Consider the following 25,348-nt stretch of genomic DNA (forward strand, 5'->3'; position numbering starts at 1 on the left):
ATTCACATTATAGCCTTAGTTTCTCTAATTCTAGCGGACAATGGTTCCATTTGTTGAATATATAAGAGTGGAGCCATTCCATTACCAACCTGGAACCCGTCTGCTGTAATTCCTGGTCCTATTATACCCACTACCGGACCTGAGTACAAGGCCATTGTTGCTGTTTGAATGGTCATGTGGAACCCCTATTTCTGAAAACTTAATATGTTGGCGATCACGGCTAAATAGATTTTGGTGTCCGTATTGATAAGCAAGGCCAGACAATAATTAGTTCGATTAATGTTGTCTTTTTCTGGTTTTAGAATCAGTGAAATTGTGGTTCCCTTTTTTATCTTTAATTTCATTACATATTCCTGTTATATATCAACCAAATCTTTTAGAAAAAAAAAGATTTGTGTCTTCATCTGGACCTGAAGCTTTAGTTTGTTTTAACTGGTCATTAACAAAATAAATCTCAGATTTCCTAAATGACAAATTTAATTCAGTCAATTGTACCTCATTTAAACTAGGTCAGTAAGTCAGTATCTCAAAGCAATCGATTTTGCTCACATGTTTCCTCAGACGTGAACGGGCACACCTTGGGGGGGCTGCTCAGTTGAGCACCGTGAAGAGGGGGGCTCGTTACTGCAGCAAGTGTCTCGATTATGACCGATGGCCATCCTCTTCACCGACATCACCATGATTGCTGGAGTGGGAGGTCACACAGGTCTCGCAAGGCTTCCAGCTGATCTGTGAAATCCATGGCATCATCAGTGAGGCAGGCTTTGCAGGCAGTATTGGCCTCAAGGGCCATGCAGGCCTCGTCGGCCACATTGAGAAGTCACGCGGGAGTGCGTAAAGCGGCAGGCAGATGTTGGCGGCAAACGGGCAGGACTCGAGGGGTGAGTAGGGCTGTATAGAGGGAGGCTCCCGTGCGACACAGTAAAGGGTCCTTTGAGGTCGAAGTAGATGTTCCCCTTCACCTTGCAACCCTCTTACCACCTGGAAGGCGAGGGGGTGACAGCTCCTCAGGTGAGGCTTTCTCTACCCCCTAGGCCCTGAGTTAATGGCAATGTTGGGTGGCTTGTCTGGGCGCAATGCCATGCCGTTGGTATCTGGGCTATCCCCTGAGCTCAATGTAGGGCATGATCTATTTCCTCTTTTATCGCTACAGGCCAAAGCCCCTCCTGCACATGTGAATTCTGCCTGGATGTTGAGGACGTCTGACCTGTATCAATGCATGGAGCAGTGCATGTCACCGGGACCTTCTAGCAATGTAATGTTTGCTACGGCGCAACAGAAGGTTTGTCGGTCTCTAGGTGGTGAGTATGCCTTTCATTCCCTGGCGGTTGACCGAAGGGGGACCTTTGCAGGGCCTTCGTGAGTTTTTAGATGGGATCATGGGGGCAGTCCAGGGCCACAGGGGTAGATTTGGACAGGCAGATGTGTTCGCCTGAAGCTTCCTCTTCAGTTCCCAGGTTAGGTCAGGGGGGTGGCCTCCTGGGTGTTGGGGTTAGGGCAGGGATGAGCAGTCCGCGGCTGTTGATCAGCTGATCAAGGGGTGGCTGATGTGGCCTGGGGACGGCTTAAAGTATTAAGAGTGGCAGTGCCTCAACGCCACTCCTGTGACCCAGAGATTCTCCTTGGTAACCCCTAAAAGTGGTGGTTCACTCTGAGTCTCTGGGTAAAACCTAGTATGCTTATGGCCAACTAACTAAAACATAATGAGAAAAATAATAGTTTACTGCAATAAAAAATATCACAATACCTGTTGTGCTGTTATGAAAAATATATACTTTTGTTTGTTGGAAACAATGCATTCTGTCACTCTGAATATAAAATCAGCTTACTTTCCTTGCTTTTCTACTTCTCTGGTTTTCCTGCCTTTTGCAAAGTCTTTTTTTCTCTGCTTTCTGACTACCTCTTGCGGGCTTTTTCCCTTCTATTCTATTGTTTCCTCTTTCTTTGGCAATTTCTTTTGTACCTCACTTGCTGACATCTTTACTGTTTTATATTTTTTTCCCCATTTTTCTTTTATCTTGCTTGCTTGCCTTTTACGTTTTTTCATCCTCTTTCTAACTTACTGTACATTCTGTTGCCCCTCCACACACACACACACACACACACACACACACATATATATATACATACTTATAAACACACACATATATACAAACATATACATATACAGTACACACATACATACACATCAATACATCTACACAAACAAACATACACATACATGCATATGCATAGGGTTGTCGGGTTGTTTGAGGGCTAAAAGACCACATTTGGGAGGTGCGCATTTTTGAATTGGGACTTTTGACATTTGATCATCCTGCCCTCGTGTTATTTGGGACATTTTTGAAATAGGTCAATTCAATTTACCTCATAAAATCATATATTTTTGAAAACTAGACAACCCAGGTTATTTAAAATGATAGTATTTTAAGTATTTCCATACTCACATTTTACCACCAGTGTTTGTCATAATTTGCAGTAGTATTTTTGTGGGGGGTTTATCACACACATTGTGCTTCAGAAATGAATTTACAGCTCCAGGCATATGTCACTTCCAAACAAAACCCTAATACATATTCAGTAACTTCTTCTCAGTAGATTGATATCACCCATGCATACGGTTGTCGGGTTGTTTTGGGACAAAAAAAAACACATTTAGGAGGTATGCAGTATTCAATTTGGAATTTTCATATTTGACCATGCTGCCCCATGTCCTATTTGGGATATCTTTGAACCCAGTCAATTCAATGTACCCCAACAAACCATATATTTTTGAAAAGTATACACCTCAGGGTATTTCAAATGCTCTTTACATGCACTAGTTCCACTACCAGCTTTTTTGTCAATGGTTGTGGTATTAATTTTGTTGTGTTTTCACAATTTCACACATTGTTGTGTTTTCCATTTTCTATTAATAAAAAAAAAATTTACAATTACAAGTAACACCAAACTCAGCAATTCTGGAATATATGCATCATTTTTTGTCAGTCATTAAGAGTGTTGTGCTTTTCATGTTCTCAAACATATAGATGATCAGTGGCGTAAAAAAAAACATTTTATTATCAACACTGGAAAATATAGAGTTGCCCAAATTATTTGGAATCTGAATAATGTTGAAAACTGACTTTTATCAATATTATATGTATTAAAAAATTAGCTAGCTGTAAATCATTTTGCAAGGTGATCACCATTATTTACAATTAATTATAAATTTCCATTCAAATGATATATAAAATAAAATAAAGAATAGGGAACAAAATTCCATTATTTTTTCATATATGAATTCCATTAACTACTTCCTTTTTTTCTGTGTATTTCATTTCAAGATGATGGAAAGCAGGATTGTCTGTTCCACAGTCCAGGTATGCATCTGTATTATTGCGTTTATAATTTAAAACCTCAACCTTTTCACTCTGCAAAAGAAGAGTTCAAATTATTTATAATGTCATTTAAATGTATTTCTGTGGTATTCTATCATTAAGTTCCATTTATCTTTACATACCACAATACATTTAGGGACATAGATACATTTTCTAATCAGTTATTTATCATTTGTGGTACATTATAAGTATAGCAGTGTGGAACGACTATATGTTTAGTTCCTAGGCAATGATTATTCTTAGCAAGTGTATCCCTTGTTATAATATACCGAATCAGTAAAGTATATTTCTTAACATGTGATATATGTGCTCAATTTAAAATGTGAACAACAAATAAAAATATATATAATGCTCCCCCCAATGTTGTACTGCAGCACCCAGCCTAAGTATTCCTCCAAATACTCCAAGAACAAATATAATGAGAAGAAGGGGCACATGTACATAGGGAGAGAAAACAAAAATTCCACAATAGTGTAGTATGATTAGAAAAAGCAGACTAGAGATACTACTGATTGCACTCACAAAAGTAGATGGATATCAGGCTCTTCAAATATTGTAAAAGGAAAAATCCTTTTATTCATTTCACTCTCCTGAAGAAGCTGGGACAAACCGGCGAAACGTGTTGAGAGACTTTTGCATTTGAAAGGACTACTTTCCAGAGGACGTTATATCGTCCTTTATACTTCTTTACTAATACTGGGCTCGTTTGCATGACTCTCTAGTTATGCACCATGTCTTGTAAGTGGATTTAGTATTTTAAGTGTATGAGTTGGAATATACTGCAGCATTGCTGCTTTTACTTTTATAGATTTCAAGAAATTATTAAAGAAAACCTTTTACAATATTTGAAGAGCCTGATATCCATCTACGTTTGTGAGTGCAATCAGTAGTATCTCTAGTCTGCTTTTCCTAATCATACTACACTATTGTGGAATTTTTGTTTTCTCTCCCTATGTACATGCGCCCCTTCTTCTGATTATATTTATAATATACCGAAGACAGAAAACAAGTATTTGTTATGAATTTCTGATAAAAGCACAAGCTACAGCTGCTAGTAAGAACACAAGCCATATTTTTACTAGCAGACCACAAAGTTCATAATCAGGGCAGGTCCCAACACCAGCCAGGGACTTGCATGGCACGCTGAGATGACAAGTGTCATAACATTATATTACATTTATTTTTAAAGTGTCAATGGCTTCAATTGTTCTATTACAGTGAGGACAGTGAAAATTAACATTAATACTAACATTGACAACTTACAAAACAACAATAACATTAAGACAGGTACAAATCTATTAGGCATTTACTTCATCATCATCAAAAGCAGGAAAACATTTATAAAAATATCTGGGCCACCAAAAATCTGGATAATTGACTCCTTTGCAATTATTGGGTAGATTGTGGGGTAACATAAACCAACATCATTTTGTCTTGTCAACAGACCACCAGAGGAGTCAAATTAAGATATGCAAGTATTCTGAAATTATGGTAGTGTGCCCAGGCTGTGGCGGGAAAGATTTTGCTTTAGATAGCAAAATTACTTATACTGTTTTATATAACATCAGCATTATGTTTTCATCATAGTCAACTAAATGTTGGTCAGAGGAGCATAGGCAACTCTCAATGCAAACTTCTATCTCCGTATGTTGGTAACATTTGGAAAAAACAATAACATGACACATTATTAAGACCATACTTACTGTTTCATTTCTACACCATGTAATCAAGGTCTTCCAGTAGGAGAAGTCTTCGGATGTTAAGAGGCAGTCTCGGTTTGTATTTTGTTTTAATCCTCCTGAAAAGAAAGATATTTGCATATGTAAATATAATGGAAAGCATTAAACAACTATCATGGGGTAAAATTGGTAGCACAATGTTTAAACATCCTCAGGCTGGCAGTCTAAAATAATACATTTTAGCGGACTTGATTTTCTCTTTGCTGTGTTCCTGTATATTTCTTTGTACTTATGTGTGTATATTTGTTCTCACTGCCTTCTATTTTCCATGGGTTCATGTGTGCACATCGCTCTTGTTCCACATGTCTAGGAACTCTGTTCACAAATCTTTTGGGAAAACTCTCAGCTTCAAATTAGGAAATATCTCCAGACTTTCCAAAATCTTGTGAGCTCCCCATTACAAGGTTGGTCAAGTTGCAAGGGCTCAGAAATGAATTTCTGATATACACTTGACTATTTCATTATTTGTCTGTGTAGTGTATATAAAGGCAACTCATACCTGTTGTGATATCTTCAAAACACTTATTTACTAAATTGTTCATGTAAACACATAATCTTATATTAGTAGGGACCCTCTGCAATAAAAATGAAAACTTCTATAGTGCTTATGAAAAATCTAGAGACACAATGCCTTCAGTGGTGTCGGTGGGGGGGTTCAGAGGGGGTCATGGCCCCCCCTACATCATGCTGTCCCCCCCCCATGTGCAATTGTGTCCAATTGAAACACTGTTTTTTTGGCGCAGCCGGAGGAAAGAGAGAGGTGCCAAGCAGTTGCTGAGGAATAAGTTTTCAGCAACCGCTCGGCGCCTCTCACTCTCCTCTGCGAGCCCTCTGTCTCAGTTGTGGTGCCGGCAGAGCAGGGAGACAGAGGCCTCGCGATCCCACCACAGCACTTCTACAAGGTAAGTGAACTTCAAAGGGGGGGGGATAGTGAGATGGGGAGAGAGGGTAGATAGTGAGGAGGGGGTAGATAGGCAGAAGGGAGTAGATAGGGAGGAGGGAGTGAGAAGGGGTAGATAGGGCAGAAGGGATTGAGAAGGGGTAGATAGGACAGAAGAGAGTGAGAAGGGGTAGATGGGGCATAAGGGAATGAGAAGGGGTAGATAGGGCAAGAGGGAGTGAAAAGGGGTAGATAGGGAGAAGGGATAGATAGGAAGAAGGGAGGGAGAGGGGGTAGCTAGTGAGAAGGGATGGAGAGGGGGTAGATAGTGAGAAGGGAGGGAGAGGGGGTAGATAGTGAGAAAGGAGGGTAGCAAGAATATTGAAATAAAGAGTCAGAATGAGAGAGAGAGCGAGTAAATGGATTAATGTGTGGATGCATTGTGTGAATGAGTGAGAGAATAAATGAATTAATGTGTGGATGAATTGTGTAAATGAGTGAGAGAAGTAATGAATTTGTGAGAATGCATTAATGAATATGTGTAAATAATTTGTGTGAAAGAGTGAAAGAATAAATGATTGTGTGAATGAAGTGAGTGGCTGTAAAAGTGTTTGTGTGAATCATAGGTGTATAATTGATTTGTCAAAAAGGCAAAGATGGTATAAGCAGGGTGTTTAAGCATTGGGGACCAAGATGGCACAGGCAGGGTGTTTATGGGACAAAGATGGCATACGCTCAGCTGTTTGGGGAAAATGTTGACTAATTCCGGGCTGTTAGGGGACAAAGATGGCACGTCCTATGTTTGTGTGCAATTTGGGTCCTGGTCAGGTTCTATTTGGGCAGTGTGGATGCCAGGGCTGGTTTTGGGGTGTGCAACCTGTGATCTATGCCTGTAATTTAGGGTTGTTTTATCTATACCTTTAATGCTGAGTTTTTATGTGAGTTCCAATTGATCTATACCTGCAAAGCTGGGTTTTTTGTTATTCTGTAAATCTTTCTCTGCTGTGCTATGTTTCCATACATTATTTATGGTTACCTGCAAATACAGGATTTGTATGTCTTATTCAGTTGATCAATACCTGCAATGCTGTTTCCATGTGTTGTTTATTTGATCTACACCTTCAGTGCTGAGTTTACGTGTGATTTCTAGTTGATCTATACCTGCAATGCTGGGTTTGTGTGTTCTGTTGATTTATACCTGCAGTGCTATGTTTCCATACATTATTTATGTATACCTGGATATACAGGGTTTTTATGTCTTATTCAGTTGCACATGCTGTTTCCAAATGATGGCAAATATATTTTTTTTTTTGGTGTGGTAGCAGAGCGATTGCATGCTAGGGAGCATGGAGCGGTCTAATATTTATATATATATATATATATATATATAGATATATATATATATATATATATATATATATATATACATATATATATATATATCTATATATATATATATATATATATTGGCAGCAGGGGCAAATATTTATCTAATATTTATATATATTGGCAGCAGGGTATAATATTAATATATATCAGCAGCAGGGGCTAATATTAATATACATTAGCAGTAGGGTCTGATATTAAAGAATGAAAAATAACTGCCAGTTCAGCTGTTATTTTGAAATCATATTTCAATCAAGGTCTTTACTTTATAAAGTTAAAAATGGATGTCTAACGCATATATATATATATATATATATATATATATATATATATATATATATATAGTGTATATGTAGCGTTTAATACATATTTTGGTTCCTGTCCCCCCATGTGCCCCCCCTAAATATGAAAGCTGGAGACGCCACTGAATGCCTTACTTTATTGTATTTATAAGATATATTGTCATGTGTTCTGGCATAGATCATAAATCTGTTTAAGGATTACTTACCTGTTAAGAGGCTGGCAATTACACCTACAATCAAAGTAATAATAGTGCCGATAGTACTGAAATACAGATATGACATAGAGTACCAGTTGTCAGCAAGAGCAGGCCTGGAAAAAATAATAATATTAATAAGAAGAAGAAATTAGTAGGGATTGCTGATATTGAAGGGTAACAGAAGTTATCTGACTTCATTCACTTGGTATAGTTTATAACGAAGATGTTGTGTCATGGTAAACGGGAATTGCTAAAAACATCAGTGACATAATGTTTTAAGCAGTAAACTCAAATAACATCAGTTACAAAAACTATACAATAGCTAAACATAAACAAGCAACCCTTAACAAGTTACTTCCGTCCCACCATTTTGCAGGGGCAGGGCAACATGGTTACTATATACAAGAGGCATGAAGATGACATTGAATTGGTATTGTAGAATCACTCGCTAATGGAATTAAAACACTTCTGGTCTTTCTTATTGGATTACTACAGTGATAAAACCACAAAATCCTCTATAGGATACATGTACAGAATGAGATGACGCCTATATCAGCTTTTTTTCAACAGTATTTGGGCTGTTTTCCCCTATTCAAGACATAGATAGATACAGTGATGGGCAGGATTATTTAATGTGCATTTAAAAAACACAGGTTGTTTAAATCAAAGGGAACATGGGGCAGCATTACTGAAAGGTGAAAATCCACAATAAAAAGAAGGCAATATAATGTAAATTCAACATTTTTGTTGTGTTACATTTTATTAACAGAGTACCATTACATACTATAGAGCAAACATGTAACTTGAGGTCACCTCGAAATGGATGAGGGAGGATCTAAGTGTAAATCTCCTGTAAATAATGTCAATGTTAATGGAAGACTGCTTGTCAAATGGATCAATGTACCGATCGAGTTATACATTGTAGTGAGTTAGATAGTTCAGTGAATATCAATTAAATAATTTGGTATTTGAAGTTAAGGTGAGTTTGTGCATATTGGACAAAATACAGTACAAAGGTATATTTCCATGTCCAACATTGATAATTTGTTCTTGTCTGTTTATTAAATATAGTTATTTATGGATATTTTGTGTACTTGTTTCCACTCAGTAAAATGGGATTGTGCGTAGGCATAATGTGGTTGATTTAATGCCCCTGACTACAATTGGTGTAGTTGGAAAGTGCAGAATTTTGTTCTGTAAATGAAAGTCTGGAGCAATTCAACGATCATGACTACATGTACAACAATGAGTATTATAAGCCACATTTACATTGGGTTGAGTTGAGTCACATCTAGTGGAGGCTAGATGAAATATTTTATGGTGTGACTATATAATTTTCTGTCTTTGTACCGAAAAATGTATGAGCATTGTATACAGTTTAGTCGGGTCATTAAATAGTTTAGTGTGGTTTTCTTATGACTGTTGTTGCAAATTATGCTTGAGTTAGATCACTGAATCACCTCCATGTGTCACTGTTTGATTTTAACTTTAGCTTGAACAATTGACTTACCTGTCTACTGTTGCATCAGTTATTAATGTTGTTGTAAAAGGTATTTGTGTGGTCGATGTCCAATTGCTGTCTGCAATAGTGAAGTTGCAGCCCTCTATGGAAAAAGCTTTGGGCAGAGTTCGAGATGGAAGAGGAGGATAAATCTGAGATCCAATGCCAACCCAAAGTGACACAGCAAATCCAGAGAGAAGGCCAACTATTGCTCCCTGAGACAAAATTAAAGTGCACACTCTGATTAGAGAAATTATCTCGGACACTAAAATAGAATACAATAATCAAAAAAGTTCAAATACATGTAATCATAATTGTTTTTCATTATTTTGCTCATATACATGCATTGTGATTTAGATAAAAAAGGTTGAGGTGTTTTTTGGCAGACAGAATTTAGATCTTGGCCAGTGACCAAGGAAATACATTGATTGTGTAAAACTAATCTAATTTCCCTGCTATAAAATAATAAAAGGCAGGCTTTGGGGAAGAGTAAACAGCCATATTTCATAATTCTGTTTTTTTTTTTAGTATTTTTATTGCGCTCATATACGTAAATGAAGCAACCCATTTCTTGTAACATAATCTATGACCCAAATGGACAAAATTCAGTTTTACTTATTGGCAGGAATATTTACTTCCTACTGAGGAGGTGGTGGATAAGTGGAACAGCCTCCCAGGACAAGTGGTAGAGGCTAATGCAGAGAGGGTATTTCAACATGCAGTTTATGGGCGGGGGAGCAAATGTTATCAAACCAATTAATCTTAAAACATTGCCTAATAGAGGAGAATTAATATGCAAATGATGATTAACCATTTCAGGGCCTATAATTCATACACATAGGCACATCTCACACACTGAATATCTCCCCTCATTATTACTACCGATAATACAAATAAGCTGAACTCCTTTCCAAATGAATGTAACCAGGTGAACAACAGAGGAAACCATATATATATTTTAGCCATTTATAATAAGCAGTTTCTGGAAAGGTTCCATATCCTTCAGCAGCTGCACAAGAATTGTTTGCAAAAAAAGACCTATGTACTCACAACTGAATTTCCAAACGGAAAAAGGATGCCGAGAGAAAAAAGGCCCAGCAATGGGCCTCCAACCATCCCAAAAATAGAGAGAGCTGCCTGCAAAGAAGAAAAATATAAGCATCTATAAATAAAATGATTGCACAGAAATACTTGTTTATCTAAATATAGTAGTTCCAATAATTATTCAGTAATAAAACTTCACTCAAACTTCATCTATTGTCCTTTTCCTCCTTTAAGAAACATATCCCCACATAAAGACAGACTGGAAGGCTGTTATGGCGGAACAATTATTTGCTGATTCAAATAGACAGACATAACAGGACTGTTCCGTCCCAAGAATATTGGATCTATGATATATAGACTATATAACTCGAGGTGTGGATTAAATGTCCACTTGTTTACGGTTTTTACCTATGCTGTGATATATACAGCCTGCAAAATGCACCAACTTTAGAACATAGCTTGTATAGAATAATATAGGAGCAAGTGAGGTTTGTGTCTTTGAAGAAACGACTTTTAATATTGCGTTTTACTGCATGTAATGGAGTATACATTGTTATTGGAGTTAGAAAATGAGACATCTCTCTCATTATCTTCCAAACTTGTCTGCCTGCACAAAAATTAGGAGGTGTTAGTATGTCAGCTTTTTGCACATTCTCAGTAGTACTGTCATGAAAATTCATAGAAGTACCAGCAAATCGCATTTACTATAGCAAAAAGCCAGTGTTCAGATAACATGTATATAATCAGCTTCCATTAATTAGAATGGGAGTTCTACTAACAATGTGCAAAAAAACACATTGTGGCACTCAGCAGAGGCAACTGGGGAAGGAGTTCAATGAGACCCCTCCCACTTCCTGCATGCTCCCTAGTCTCCACCAACTTCCATCTCTCTCTTCATCCACTAAAGGATCTTTATCTTGGGCTACCTCACCTTCCACCGAGCCAATCCCCCAACTCCAATAGATTCTCCAAATAGGTGCATAAATGAGCGACTAAGAACCCAACTTACATTTTATAAGAATATTTAGAAAGCAAAAAAATAATGATGTCCAAATGGGCCAGCATAGGCCAGAGTGGGCATTGACTGGGATCCCTAGTGCCAATTTTGGTAGGATGGGGGTGGGGTTAAGTTGGGTGGTTATTTAAGGTGTTGTGTCATGAGGCTGAGGGCCATTTTTGTTGTCTCTCTGTTGGCTGTCGCTCCCACCCTCCCTGTTTACTGTATTAGGATAGTGGTGTTTAAGCTGTGACAGCCCGGGTGGTAGTTTACTAGGCATCTAGGGGATGTGAATGCTCTGAGGGGTTGGTAGAGGTTTGGGCATCTTGGTATGTCCTTTCCTGTGTGGTGGTACCTAGGTTGCCTGGTAGGCTTGATGGGTTTTTGTTAATTATTGATGTTCATTTATGTTATTTATGGTTTTGGTAGTCTTTGCCCTGTTAATGCAACAAGGTGTTGGGCCTAAGGTTGCGTGGTAATGACGTGTTTAATAGACAAATCAGCTGTGGCCTTTTCAACCACTGTTTTTTTGGTGTCTGTTGTTATTGGGTAGTGGTAAATTGACATTTTCTATCGTCAAATCTACACTAAAGTGAATCCTTACCTGTAACAAACCACCCATCAGAGAGGCCAAACCAGCCATGCCAATACACACAGCACCATATAAGAGACCTGTAAACAAATCATGGAGTTATTCAATGTAGTTATGTTTCATTAGCCAGGCATTCAGCGTCATAACACCAGAAATATATTCTCACATGTATTGTCCATGTTAGCTCCACTTGTTCAACATTACTAATAGTTATAGATGAAACCTTTAAATGCATAAGCTATTTCCCCTACAGAATATGATTAATGAAATCTCTAACATTTAATGGAATAAAGCAAATATGTATTTTGCTCCAAATACAGTTACAGTGAAAGTTTAAATAAAGGGTCTTACTTGTTCCTTTGGAAATCCAGGACAACTTTGTTTCGGTGAGGGATTTGAAATAAGGTTTGATAAGGTCTTCAACTGTAACAGCAGCTAAAGCATTTATACTAGAGGAGACCGTACTGAAGAAGAACAAGAAACTTTAGAATAAATGCACCTCAAATATTCATTAATTCTCTGACTACCAATGACAAAGAAAATATTTTAAAAATACATATCAATTTATTAGAGCATAATGTTTCTACATGCTATTCATATATCATATATCTAGATCCATTAAGCGACTGGATCACAGATCTTAGTTTTTGTAAAGCACGTTTAGCTGTACTAATGCAACGATGGAACCGCCTTTTAACAGAGTTGTTCTTTATACACAGCATCCTAAATATTCAAAGCAAATTAGATTCCCTACATCCCTAAGTTACCACTTGTTTCCATATTACTAAAAATTTCCAGGATACCCAGACATAGTATGAATCCATGCTTTGCTATACAAATCTCTGGCCGCACAAGGTTTTCATTTAACTGCAGTGAACAACATATCACAATAAACATTATATTTGTCCATCAAATATTATTTTACCTTAACGTTCCACTGTATGCACATGCCACAAACAGCCCTGGAAGTCCTGGGTAATCTCGTAGAATGTCCAGTGCCATGTATGGCATCAACTAAAGATAATTGCATGCATATCTTAGATATTGTACATGATATATATTCCATTCTAATTTACAGTGTTCTTAGTATCACCCATGTTAGAACCTAAAAGGCAGAGCTGCCCCTAGGATTTCTAGTGCTGTAAGGGAACTTTATTTCTGGTAGCCCTCCTGAATATACACGCTTTGTAACATTGAAGAGAACCTCATGGTGGTGCCTCCTACTGGGTCTTGCCCTAGCCAAGGACTTTGGAATTGACAGTTCAAGTCCCACCCTTAGGCAACGTAGCATTTTTTCATTACTTGGGTAATTTGTAGACTTGTGCATTCAGACAGGCACTTTAATTAGAACACATTTTGCATAATTTGTGAATTCATATGAATCTCCAAAACTTAAGAGGGACTCCCAACAAAACAAACAAAAACAAATGAAAAGCTCTGAATTCACTTTTTTTTTTGTTTGCTTCATTTGATCTAACTTCTTCAGGAGTTGCAAGAGTGCCCAGAGGTTACACAAAGGGCACCAAAAAAGGCTGTAGTTAGCCATTGCACCAGCAAAGATACTTATACAGAAAAATCCTCAAATCACTCTAATACTAAACTTTTAATTATATATTTAAAAAATCTCCACCAAAACACAAATCTCAGGTGCTTTTTGGACCTCAACTTACTAGCTTGAAATTTTGTTCTCTGTGGGAGTAGCAGAAAATTCACCAAGAATAACCAACAGTGATTTCAATAGAAAACTAAGGTTGCCTAACTCAACTGCCCTAAAATATAATATAACCCCCTTTTCTGCAAAGGTTATAGGAAGGGGAAAAGCCACGATTACAGTAAGAGGGAAACGCATGATGGGCTTAATGGTTAACACTTAACACACGTTATGCTTGGGAGACCTGTTAGGTGTTTAACCTCTGAAGCATTAGATGTCTGTTAAAGCCACTGTTTGGTTTTTTTGAGGAATCTGTGCTACTGCTGTGGTAGCAGCACAAGACTACTATTTTAAAACTAGAAGCTTCAGCTCCACAGAACCCCAGAGATTTTTACTTTTATTAAATGTGAGGGTGGTAGATGAGTGGAACAGCCTCCCACATAAGTGGTAGAGACTAATGCAGTGAGGGAATTTAAACATGCATGGGATGGGCATATGGCTCCTGAATTAAAGCGAGGCCAAAGACTGGTTAATATTTTAGCTGATAAAACAGACAGACTAGGTCAGCCAAATAGGTTTTATATGCTGTCAACATCTTTTTTTAATGTTTCTCTACAAAAAAGCTGTGGGAATGGGTACAGTGTAGAGCAGGGGGATAAGAGCCAGCACAGTAAGACCAGGTGAGAGAGCGCAGGGGGCACAGAGAGACTTGTTTTGGGGCAACAAATTTCATCTCTGAATAAAAAAAAAAGCCCTCTACGTGTTTTGTATGCCATCTCCAAATGCATCCCACCACATCTCCTTAGTTCTATAACCATGTGCTGTTAACAGTTGACCTTACACTGTCTAACAGACATTTCTTAAGTGTGTCTCTTACTCACCTGGTCAGGCGCCGATACAAAATTGGCTGTCCATGGATCACAGTCCTTATACACTGAGTACATAGCAAGCCCACTCAAAACTGCACAGGATAGAATAGCCCACAGTCCAATAAGATTCACATAGAGAGACCTAAACACAATCATATAGGGAAATCATTTTAAACAGAATAATACAAAAATATTATCATATATATATATTTTAAAGACAAAATAACATGGTAAATTGAGCTGGTGATGTACTACAGCGGGTCCTGACCAACTACTAACCTACCCCTCCCTCGCATGAGCCTACCCTCACCAATCACATCACATTAACCTTGTGAAGGGGTGGTTTCTCCATTCTCGGTCAGTGTAAGAGTCAGATGTGTGTCTATGCTGCCATAGATTGCAATCACTTGCACCTTATAATGTAGCACTTGATCATCATCATACCCTGATGTTCTGCTCCGTGTTTCCATATATACTGAAAACAACTGCAAAATATAGATATACTACATCTTTCATATCTGATATATTGCTTACCTCTCTAGCACTCTAAGTATTCAAAATGGTGTTTTATGTCTTCGGGGATAATGACGCTTGTATAGCAATCCCATGCAGAAAAAAAACACTTTTACACTGACTTACAATCGTTTGACACAGATTGGGACAGGGGTAGGCAGCAACATTGCTCATGGTGGACATTTACAGGGGTGTATGGTGGACAATTTAATGATGTTCTATTTACCTTCATGTGATGCAAATTTTGAAATACTCCAATCCCTAAGACCAGCATAGAATATCATGTAGTGAAATGCCAAACACACACACACACTGTGAGGCCCACAGACATAAAACATGTACAAATAAACCGTTCTCACATTTTTGCCTGAAATATGGATTTGCAGGCGATGTATCTCTGGACCTGGGACTGATTGACACCATAGATTCCAGTCCAAGTAAAGGTTCCTCCAATTACTATGGTCCAAAACGAATGTCTCTGCAGTGGACTAGGGTTAAAACTAAAAAGCAAAAAGTATATTTTCAGAAGCTGAAAGGCAGACGTTCAGACTGAGTATAGAAAGGCTCCAGCTTTCATGTAAATGTTGCCTAAAGCACTTGTTAGACCCCTTGGCTATACTACAAATAAGACTAGCCTATTAGCCTATATGGTTTAACTCAGAGCAGCCCAGGGGACATTAGGCCTATGGTCTATTTTACCATCCCACCCCTGAATAAACGTCACATACTAAATAATGCAAAGTAGTATGGATACATAAATACATAAATCTACTTACTCCCAAAAGTTTAACCTATCTCCATAGTATGAATCATTCAGGATGGGACCAATTCCACCCTGGACCACTACAGCACGTATAATTACAGAAGAAAATCCTGCAACCATGATTCCGACTTGGAAAACATCTGTCCATACAACAGCTTTCAGTCCCCCCTGTAAAAATGAAATTTATAAGCACCATGACTCTTGTGGTTAAACAGCAACATAATAAGGATAAAGAGTTAGGGATAATAAAGTGAATCTACTATTATTTTTGTGGCTTTTCTCCCACCTTAGGGCTTATTCAGTAGCTGCTGGAATAATATTGTGGCTACTTTTAATTTTTCACACTAAAATTAGAAGGTAAGGGCATTTCTGATGGAGAAAAGGCATGACTTTTGTGTTCTTGAAAATGTATTTTTTATTAGAAGATATTGAGAATCCTTAAAATTACTTCACTCCAGTTCAGTGGCAATATGCATGTAGGCATGACAGAAGCATTGTGATCTTTTATGACAATGGCAGATTGGCAGAACCATGTTCAGCCTATGAGGATTAAATGTTTGACAAACATAGTCTTATCCATTGACACAGATAAAGACGGATAGATAGATAGATAGATAGATAGATAGATAGATAGATAGATAGATAGATAGATAGATAGATAGATAGATAGATCGCAGCTTACCAATGTGCAGTAGAATGTACAAACTACTCCAGTTGCTATAACTGCACCCCACAGGTCAAAGCCAGTAACTATAAAGAATACCAAAATAAAAATACAAATATTTAGTTCCAATAATTACATTACCATGAATATTAACACTAATGCTTTATTTGCTCAACCTGTACAATAGGAAACTTAACCAATTACCATCATAAAGTGTACCTCCCCTATACACCATAGCAGTATGCAAATGTAACACAGAAATATATAAGTAAATATGAGTATATAGCAAAATGGTCAAAAGACAGCATCAAAAGGTGGTACAGCATAAATCTGGTCATAAGTTATTATATTATATTGAAAATTTTCATACAAGTGATGATTAAAAAGGGGGTATTCTGTTATATTTCTTTGACAGAATATTATTACAGAGATTATACATTGTGTTTAAATAAATTGTGTTCCTAACAATGTTTGGGTTACATTTACTATAGTTAGGATTTCACATACTGATGTTCTCTCATACAGCATGCAACTAAGCATCATGCACCTGAAAAGCGCTTAATTGTTTGTGCTCTTAACATATAGAATAGGTTTAAATGTATCATTAAAATAAACTAGAAGCATCTATCCTGGCATTGTTTGTATCTAAGGCTATGTTTATAGCCAGGTTATTTATGATTTCTTAAGTATTTGGGTCTTACCTTGATTTAATGCAAGTGCAGGAGCATAAATAACTATTCCAGTATATAAAATCTATAGGAGAAAAAGAAGTGAAAATAATGATGCTATTAATGGGTGTTAATCTAAACTGTATTCAAGACTTCATGAGAAACAACTACTCTGTCCCAATTCATGTTATATTTCCCTAACGTTAAGTTGATAATTGCTTTTGATTGATTAGGGACATGATTTTGATTACAGGTCACAACCCTAACAGATTCTGCCTTAGGTCTATGGTTCCCTTGGGTAAGCATTTAAACCAAATATCTCCAAGATAAACACCCCGCTCCCTTAACCCTCTTACTATGGATACATAGAATATACTGTTTACAAGCAGAAACGTGGAGTTACATGTTTCATTAGGCACAGTCAAATTTTCATCTGTCATTTATAGTAATCTTTAATGCCATTATACCCATTTGAACAAAATATTTCAACAACCTTATTGACTCGCAAAACAATTTGCTATTACATATTTATTGATAGATAAATAGATAGATAGATTCTCTGTATAACTCATAATGACCTTTTGTCTTGACAAAACGACAAAATTGCAACAGTGATGAATGAAATGTATTATTGAAAGAGTGAAAGAGTTATCTGTTCAATGTCTGCATGGAAAACAAACATTTGGGTTAACTAACTAATATGTTAGGTAGTATCATTGTGACCTGATTTGCACTCAGCCAGTGGTTTATGCATAAAAGGTGTCACTATTTATATTTTTCTTTGAAACTTTGTTTCTATGTTTGTGTGCTAGGTGTAAAGCTGTTGGAAAGGCCTTAATATGTGTGAACAGAAAAAAGCTCTGATTACACCCACAGATGAATGTGAAAGGTTGCACATGGGACGATCTAAAAATGGTGCTCATCTACTATCATAACACAATTGTTAAGGGTCTTTTCCAACCATATTTTGATTTTAAGTATAAATTGGAATACATTCTACTGGGAGCAGGCCTGTAACATAAATTGTTTCAAATGGGTTAATATACTTTCCACCAAAATTAAACAACTCCAATAAGTGAAGAATGAATGCACATATTTGCATGAAATGAAATGCTTTGGAACCCATACAAAATGGACAGCATGTTTAAAAATACAATTTTGGGGACTAGTCCCTAGTAGGTGCAAAGCTGCTATCGTAACAGCAAAACTTTTATACTTTATGCAGATGTGTGAACACCTATCAGGTATGATGTTTTCAGCAGTTTTCAGCAGAAAGTGTGCAAAAAAGCTACTACTCATCCTTCTGCTCTTTACTAATACTTAAGCAGTGTACATGAAAAAAAGATGTCTGAAAAGCACCAGCATCTGGTACAACTGCATACAACACTGAGATATATTGGAATCATAAATAACAATGACGTTAGAACATCTATCAGGGTGAATAAATCTCTAAATATATCTCAGAGTATAATAAAATCAGAAATACATGGAACCAAAAGCATGAATATACAAATCTTTTAATGTATATAAAGTAAAGCAAGTATAGAAACATATGTATGACATTGTCAAAAGTATCTACCCCATGGACGTCTGTAAAACTGCCCTTGGTACCCTGCAGGCATGTTCATACAATACATATGAATTTGTTTATCATATAAACATCTAAACAATATTTTGGGGGTTATATGCGAACAGAACTTAATTTATCCCACCTGTGGGAAGAGGTGAATCCATAGAGTTCACCTTAATTGCAAATGAAACAGTCTTTAATTCATTAATCAGACAGATCAGGCATAAAAACGACTATTTGCTTAAAAAAAAATTGTCCAACCCAAGAGTCACTGTCTAATATCTGAACTCAGGGAATGCAATAAAGGCTTAAACAGTTTATAGAAGACCTTTTATTATGCTTTGGGATATTTCTGGCAACTGGATATATATGGTGTTCACTCCTCTACCAACACTATACTAGGAGATGTGTCCAACTTTATGTTACTTTATGACAGCGTATGGAATATGTACCCTGTATTTCAAGATAAGCCACTGGCACCTGCCAGAAATGGTTTACCAGGAACACATCTGAGAAGCTCATTAACAGTAATTGCAAACTATGTTACTTTATTCTATCAAAATGCTTTATTTTTTACATTGGAGAGAAAAATAGCCACCTTAGAAAAATGAATACCAGTTAAAAAGTAGTGAGATACTATTAACATTTTTTTAAGTCAGTACTTTTTTATTCAGTATAGAATATATAGAACTACAGAATAGTTGAAAAAGAACAATGGATAATGCGACTTACCGTTTGTATAATGAAAAGGACGGTCCCAATCACACGTACGAATTTATTAAACCGCAGCTCGAGGTACTAGAGGTGAGAGAAACAGTTCCAGTTATGATTAATAATGGTGATATAAAATATAAAATGAATATAAAGATTAATATTGCAAAACCTCACATAAAAGGCAATGGGATTTTACACATAGCTTGTGCTGAAAAATAACTTTTAGTAGTTCCTGGGCTGCAACTCCCATCACTCTCAGATGTTGCTAAGAAATCGTTTAGCTTTTTAAGGCTTCTCTGGTGCATCAGGGAGCCCTGAGCAGACATTCACTGGCCAATTTTGCCATAGGGATCTGGTCTGAGGACTGCGATGCTGTTTTCGTTTGGGACCCTCTATCACAATTCTATCGCGATTTGCGCTGTGATCGACAGTAACCTTCAGCTATATTTATATGTGATCATAGGAAACGTTAACAGATAAACAACTCCCTTCACAACTTTATCAGATTTCAGAACAGCTATGAGTATTAAAGCATTGTAAATCTATTCAGTATCTGATTTAAAAAAAAACATTTCAAAGAATAGAATGTTATATATCTTGTATTCATAATTAATCAGTTATCTGCAATTGAAAAAGAAACCACAGATTCTAAAGCCAGCCATTGTCACCATACACACCTGAATATCCATTACTTTATAATGCTGTATGTGATGGGTAATGTGTATGCAGGGATGTGTTTACAAACAGACATCAATGGAATAGTAAAGTGCTGTATATTGTATATGCTGTATATGCTGTATTACTGCACCTCGTATGTGCTGGTGATTCCCAGTCTGTAGAACACCGGCAGGTACACCTCGGAGCTGAGGATCACCACGATGGTATATGTGATGGCAAAAATGCTAAACATGGCTCCAAATCTATACACCTCTGCAGGGGTGCCCAGCACGGTCACAGCAGACATGAAGCTGGCGGTCAAGGATAACGCCACTGGCACCGCAGTCATGCTTCTTCCACCCATCAGAAAGTCCTTGGAGGTCTTCTGTCCGCCCCCTGCAAAGGCGTAATATATCCCGATGACTGCAGAGATGAGGAGCATCAGAGCAAAGACCACGTAGTCCCAAACTGCGAAGGATCCGATGTCTCCCGGGGTGCCCATAATTGCAGAGAGGGTGAGATCAGGTGCCTTTGTGGTACTTGGAGGTCCTCAGATGCAGTCGGGTACCATAAGGTTTGTAGAGATGGTGATCAGTGGGATAGAACAGAACGCGCAACGGCGCAGGTGGGTGCAGAGTATGACAGTAATAGCAAGGAAAAGGAGACTAGGTGGTGAGGAGCTACTGATAGAGTGTATGAGCTACAGGTAGAGTATATGAACTATCGATAAAGTATATGATACAGGATGGGCAGTTAAAAGACTCAAAAGAAGCAGCAAGGCAACAAGACACTAAGGCTTGAGTGTGGAAGGGAGATCTATAGGAGAGTATAGAGGGATGCGGGACCAGGTGAGTTCTGGAGAAGGATTGCGATGGGGCGTGCAAGAAGGAGAGAGAGTGACTGAGCCAAGAGGAGTCTTAATAACCTGGAGGAGGGATCAGCTCAACAGGAGGCAGCTTCACACCTCGTGTAAAAGTACTCAACACGATATGGGTGTCCCTAATCAAATAATCGCAAACTTCCAAATGAAAAGTATACACAGCCCATAGCTCCTTTGAAACCGTTTTTGTCAGTTTGGCCGGAAAAATCTTATGCATCTAATATGTTTAATTGTTAATTTGAATTCTTTAAATAAAGAAACATTAACAAGTGCAAGAAGGTTTAAATAACTTTTCACCATGTATTGCAGTTTCAGTGGAGGTATCAGACAATTGCTGAAACTAATTGATAGCTTTACTGTCAGATGTTGTCTTCTGTAAGGGAGGGATCGAACTTCTCAAACTCTATTGTGAAGGGAAGATTGCGTATAGAGGACATTCCAATATCTACCACATGCAAAGGACATGAATACAATACATTACTTCCTTAGATTGCAATCTCCGAAAGCCAGAGAGATAGTTGTGTATTTACTCAGCTCTTATTCTTCATTGTTTTCACCTTAGCACGTGTTGAGGGCTGTTTTGTAGTAAACATCTTAAGCAGGTGAACAATGACTAGTTCGTGTGCTTCTAACAAGTGATTTCTACACATTTCTGGGCATCCACTAGGTTCATAAAAGTAAAGGGTTCATATAAAAGTAATTATATATGCAGCGATTACTAGATTTATTACTTTCCATTTGATTCACCCTCATTCTTTTGGTTCACCTTTAGACTATTGCCCTTAACGTGTTCTTTATAAGTATTGTCTTCTGTGTTGGAATAGAAAAGGGTGATTTCCAGGTTTAAGATATTTTAGGGTCTTCTAGGCTTATTTTTACATGGGTCTCTATTTGTTACAGAACCACTGTTGGACATATTCCAATGTAGCTAATGCAGTTTTCTTTCAATACAGCACTAGTTGTTCAGGTACCTTAAAATGATTTAAGTAAAGGCAATATATTCCTATGTCACATTTAGAAATCAGCTATACTCAGAACAGTACATTGACTGGAGACAATTCTTGTCAAGATGCAGTAATGTATATGGTGGTTATATAGATACATCTGGTAATACACCCTGCTGAGGATCTATTTTAAATTTATGAAATATAGATTAAGTTTTAATATATATCAAATTATATTTTTATCTTGTTTCTTCAGGTGTACCTAGAATTTGATAGTATTTTTGTATATAATTTGTAGGGAAATGTACTCTTTATATTTTTTTTTATTTGAACTTTTATACTTGTTTTGCTCAATTAATTAGTGGCCTTTAATCAGTTGATTTTAATCAAGACTACCAGGTATTGGAGGCTAGTAACCTGTCCTGTGTTCCCGTACAGATATTAGTGTAATTAATTTAAAGATAAAGATACCAGCCTGATAGATTGAATATATATATTTAAAAACACAATTTAGAAATCTAAGAACAACTGATCACCCTAGAATTAAAAGGTTTTTTTTCAATACAAACCTGCTTCTAAAATTCGTGGAGAAACTGATGAGACCAAGGATATATACCGTATTATATTCAGAATGCCTACAGCTAAACAAAGATCAAACAAAAATATTGTAATTAAATCCAAAACAAGAGACATAATATAAATAATGGGAAGTGATTTCCATGTAAAATTTTTGAAATATCCTAGATGATATTAAAAGATTCAGTACTTGATTTTAAGCAATGACCCCATGAAACAATAGTTAGTCATATTTACCATTTGTTTACACATTACATTGGAACATCTAATGAATTTCAGTTGGAGCCTCCCCTCACCCACCACTGAACATTTTATAACTCCCAAACATCCATAATCTATCAGAAGCCAACAGACCAATCACCTCTAGCAGTTGCTGTTTACCAGAAAATAAGTAATTATTAGATACGTTATATTAAATATTGCCTGAACTAGCCCTAGAGTGTATAGTGTCTAAAAAGGACGGTGAATCTAGTGTCCCTTCTTGGATGCCCGGCAATGCTAGCATAGGAAAAAAGCTCATGGTGGCATTTTCTAGCAGCTCAATTTTGCCTAAATGGTAGGTCTGGCTCAGTTGTTGGCTTGTTACCAGTACAGACCACAATGTTTGTTTCCGGGCCCAATAATTGTAATAGGCCATGGGCACCCAGTACCAGAGACCAAGGATCGATAATATTATTATATTGCTTGAGAGTACTCAATTTTAGGATTTTAGAAGAAGAACAGATCTGCTTTAAGACTATTGACATAATCTAGTGCATCAATAAAGCAACAATAAAGTTATATGGGAGGCTCTATTAGGTAGCAGTCCACTGGGCATTATCCCACTGGCCAGTCAGGGCTTGGTACTGAAAAACAAAATGATATTAAGTATACTCCAATTTTCAGTAGAATTGGAATAATCACATTTGTTGTAGACGTGGTTATTACTATCTTTTAAGAAAGATTAGTTTCACAAAGTGCATATAACTTTGTAAAAATTTACCTTCAATATTAACTTTCTGATGGAGCCAGGAATCTACGTGCCCTAAGGACATAACCTAGATTTCTTAAAAGGTTTTAGGATGCAGTAACACACCCATCCTAATGGGATGTTTGGACCTTGAATGCAAGTAGTTATTTATTAAGGCCGTTAATAAAGCAGTGCTGAGAAGGCAACTTGCATGTGTTCAATGGACCAGAGAGATATCTCCAACCCCTCCTATTCTAGATACCTAAAATACAAACATCTTTATAAGAGATAAGTATTACTTTCATTATCAAATCTTTAATTAACATATAGTCTACAGTTCCCAATTTTTGTCTTGGTAATCACCCTAGCTCTACCAACATAAATGAATAATTTACTTAATTTAATAATTTACTCAACATAAGTGAATAATTTGCTTAACTAAAATGGGATCCACAATACAGTGAACAAAATAATTTTCATGTATTATCAATGCATATAACTATGTACTTTTTAATGCCATTATAACTTATAGTTTAATCAGGCTCCATGGAATATAACAAGGGTTGTCGCTTGTAACTTTTTAGTGTTCCGAAAATCTCCACCAAGTGATCTACAGTCAAAAAACAGACCTTTAGCTTATCTTGAACTACAACTCCCAATCTTATCTGCCTGATACAGGCTATTCTACAAAACTGGGTATTTGGGGTATATGGTATTATCACATCAGGTGATGTGCACAACTCTTCTATGTGATCACAAAAAAAAACATTTTTCTCTTGTGTAGTGGAGCTGCTACTTGGCCTATGAGTCAAATAACAGTCTTTTCCCATACTGTTAAAGTTTAACAAAGTTTAAATGTTTGTGAGGAACTTTCACAAAGACATTTTTGGATGAAATCACATCTGTAATCAGTGTATAGAAACCACTTAGAGTAGCTGCCAGTTTACATAGTAAAAATAAACAGTTTGTTCGATCAACTTGATGGCATGCAAAAACAATGATCGTATCTTGTTTACATTCAGTGATTTAACTGGCACCCCATCCACTCGGTCTAACACACAAAACCTCCATTTACCAACTAATTGAAACTGTTGAGTGGAGCAGGTAAGGTAACCTTAGCAATGTCCACATATCAAAATGTATCAAATAAAGGTGTATATGTTTTGGAAAAATAATACAAAATTGTTAAACAAAGATGTGGTAAAAAAAAGCCAAAGATAAAAAAAGGAATCATTTAGACTTTAAATTGGTAACTAAGCCTTTAAAGCTTGCTGCACACAAAATACACATATCATATACAACATGCAAGTGAAATGTAAATACTTCATAATGTATTGTAAGATATAGTAAACACACAAAGTTTGTGCTAATCACTGAGACCTTTTGTGCACTTGTATCGGTATTTATTTTTAGTCTTAACAGTTATAACTACCAACACTCATGCTTTGGAAAGCTCGCATCAGGTTAGCGCTTTATACCTTACATCCATTGTTGGGACGTGGCGGGGGAACAGTTTTCAAGCCAGTTTTCACACCAGTTTTCACACCATTAAATGTAAAAACAAGCCCCATGGGTGATGGACCATTCATTGTCATTAGTGTGAATCAGGTAGGGGCTGGTTAAAGGAGATCATTTCTGTTTGGAGGAAAACGTATAGAATGAGTGGGTTATGAGGAGGTAGGGGCAGGTAGATAAGAAGAGGCTTGCTTGGTTTAGCTATTAGAATGCAGGTCAGAATAACATTGTTTTGCAGCAATCAAAAGGAAAATTAAATACACATAAATCTACAAGCTTTTTATCTTCTCACTCTTTAAGATGCCATTCCACCTAATCTCATGAAATTATCACTTTGATATGAAGATATATATGAATTTTATTTGAAACTTCTGTCCCATTTATATTTTTCTCAGGT

The 25,348-nt window shown here is 36.9% G+C and overlaps 1 protein-coding gene across 1 annotated transcript; it reads right to left on the bottom strand.

The window, feature by feature from the left end:
* Window positions 1–2,584: 2,584 nt before the first annotated feature.
* On the bottom strand, window positions 2,585–20,742 carry LOC128490963 (sodium-coupled monocarboxylate transporter 1). The gene is made up of 15 exons (XM_053463115.1): window positions 20,239–20,742; window positions 19,449–19,514; window positions 17,180–17,231; window positions 16,497–16,564; window positions 15,828–15,982; window positions 15,411–15,551; window positions 14,551–14,680; window positions 12,944–13,032; window positions 12,370–12,482; window positions 12,031–12,098; window positions 10,436–10,522; window positions 9,395–9,600; window positions 7,894–7,997; window positions 5,084–5,178; window positions 2,585–3,413 (listed from the first exon to the last, which is right to left on the bottom strand). The coding sequence occupies exons 1-15, from the start codon at window positions 20,587–20,589 to the stop codon at window positions 3,273–3,275; spliced, it is 1,866 nt and encodes a 621-aa protein (XP_053319090.1). The 5' UTR covers window positions 20,590–20,742; the 3' UTR covers window positions 2,585–3,272.
* Window positions 20,743–25,348: the final 4,606 nt, after the last annotated feature.

Source organism: Spea bombifrons, chromosome 4 (genome assembly GCF_027358695.1).
Source record: "Spea bombifrons isolate aSpeBom1 chromosome 4, aSpeBom1.2.pri, whole genome shotgun sequence".
NCBI classification, from domain to species: Eukaryota; Metazoa; Chordata; class Amphibia; order Anura; family Pelobatidae; genus Spea; species Spea bombifrons.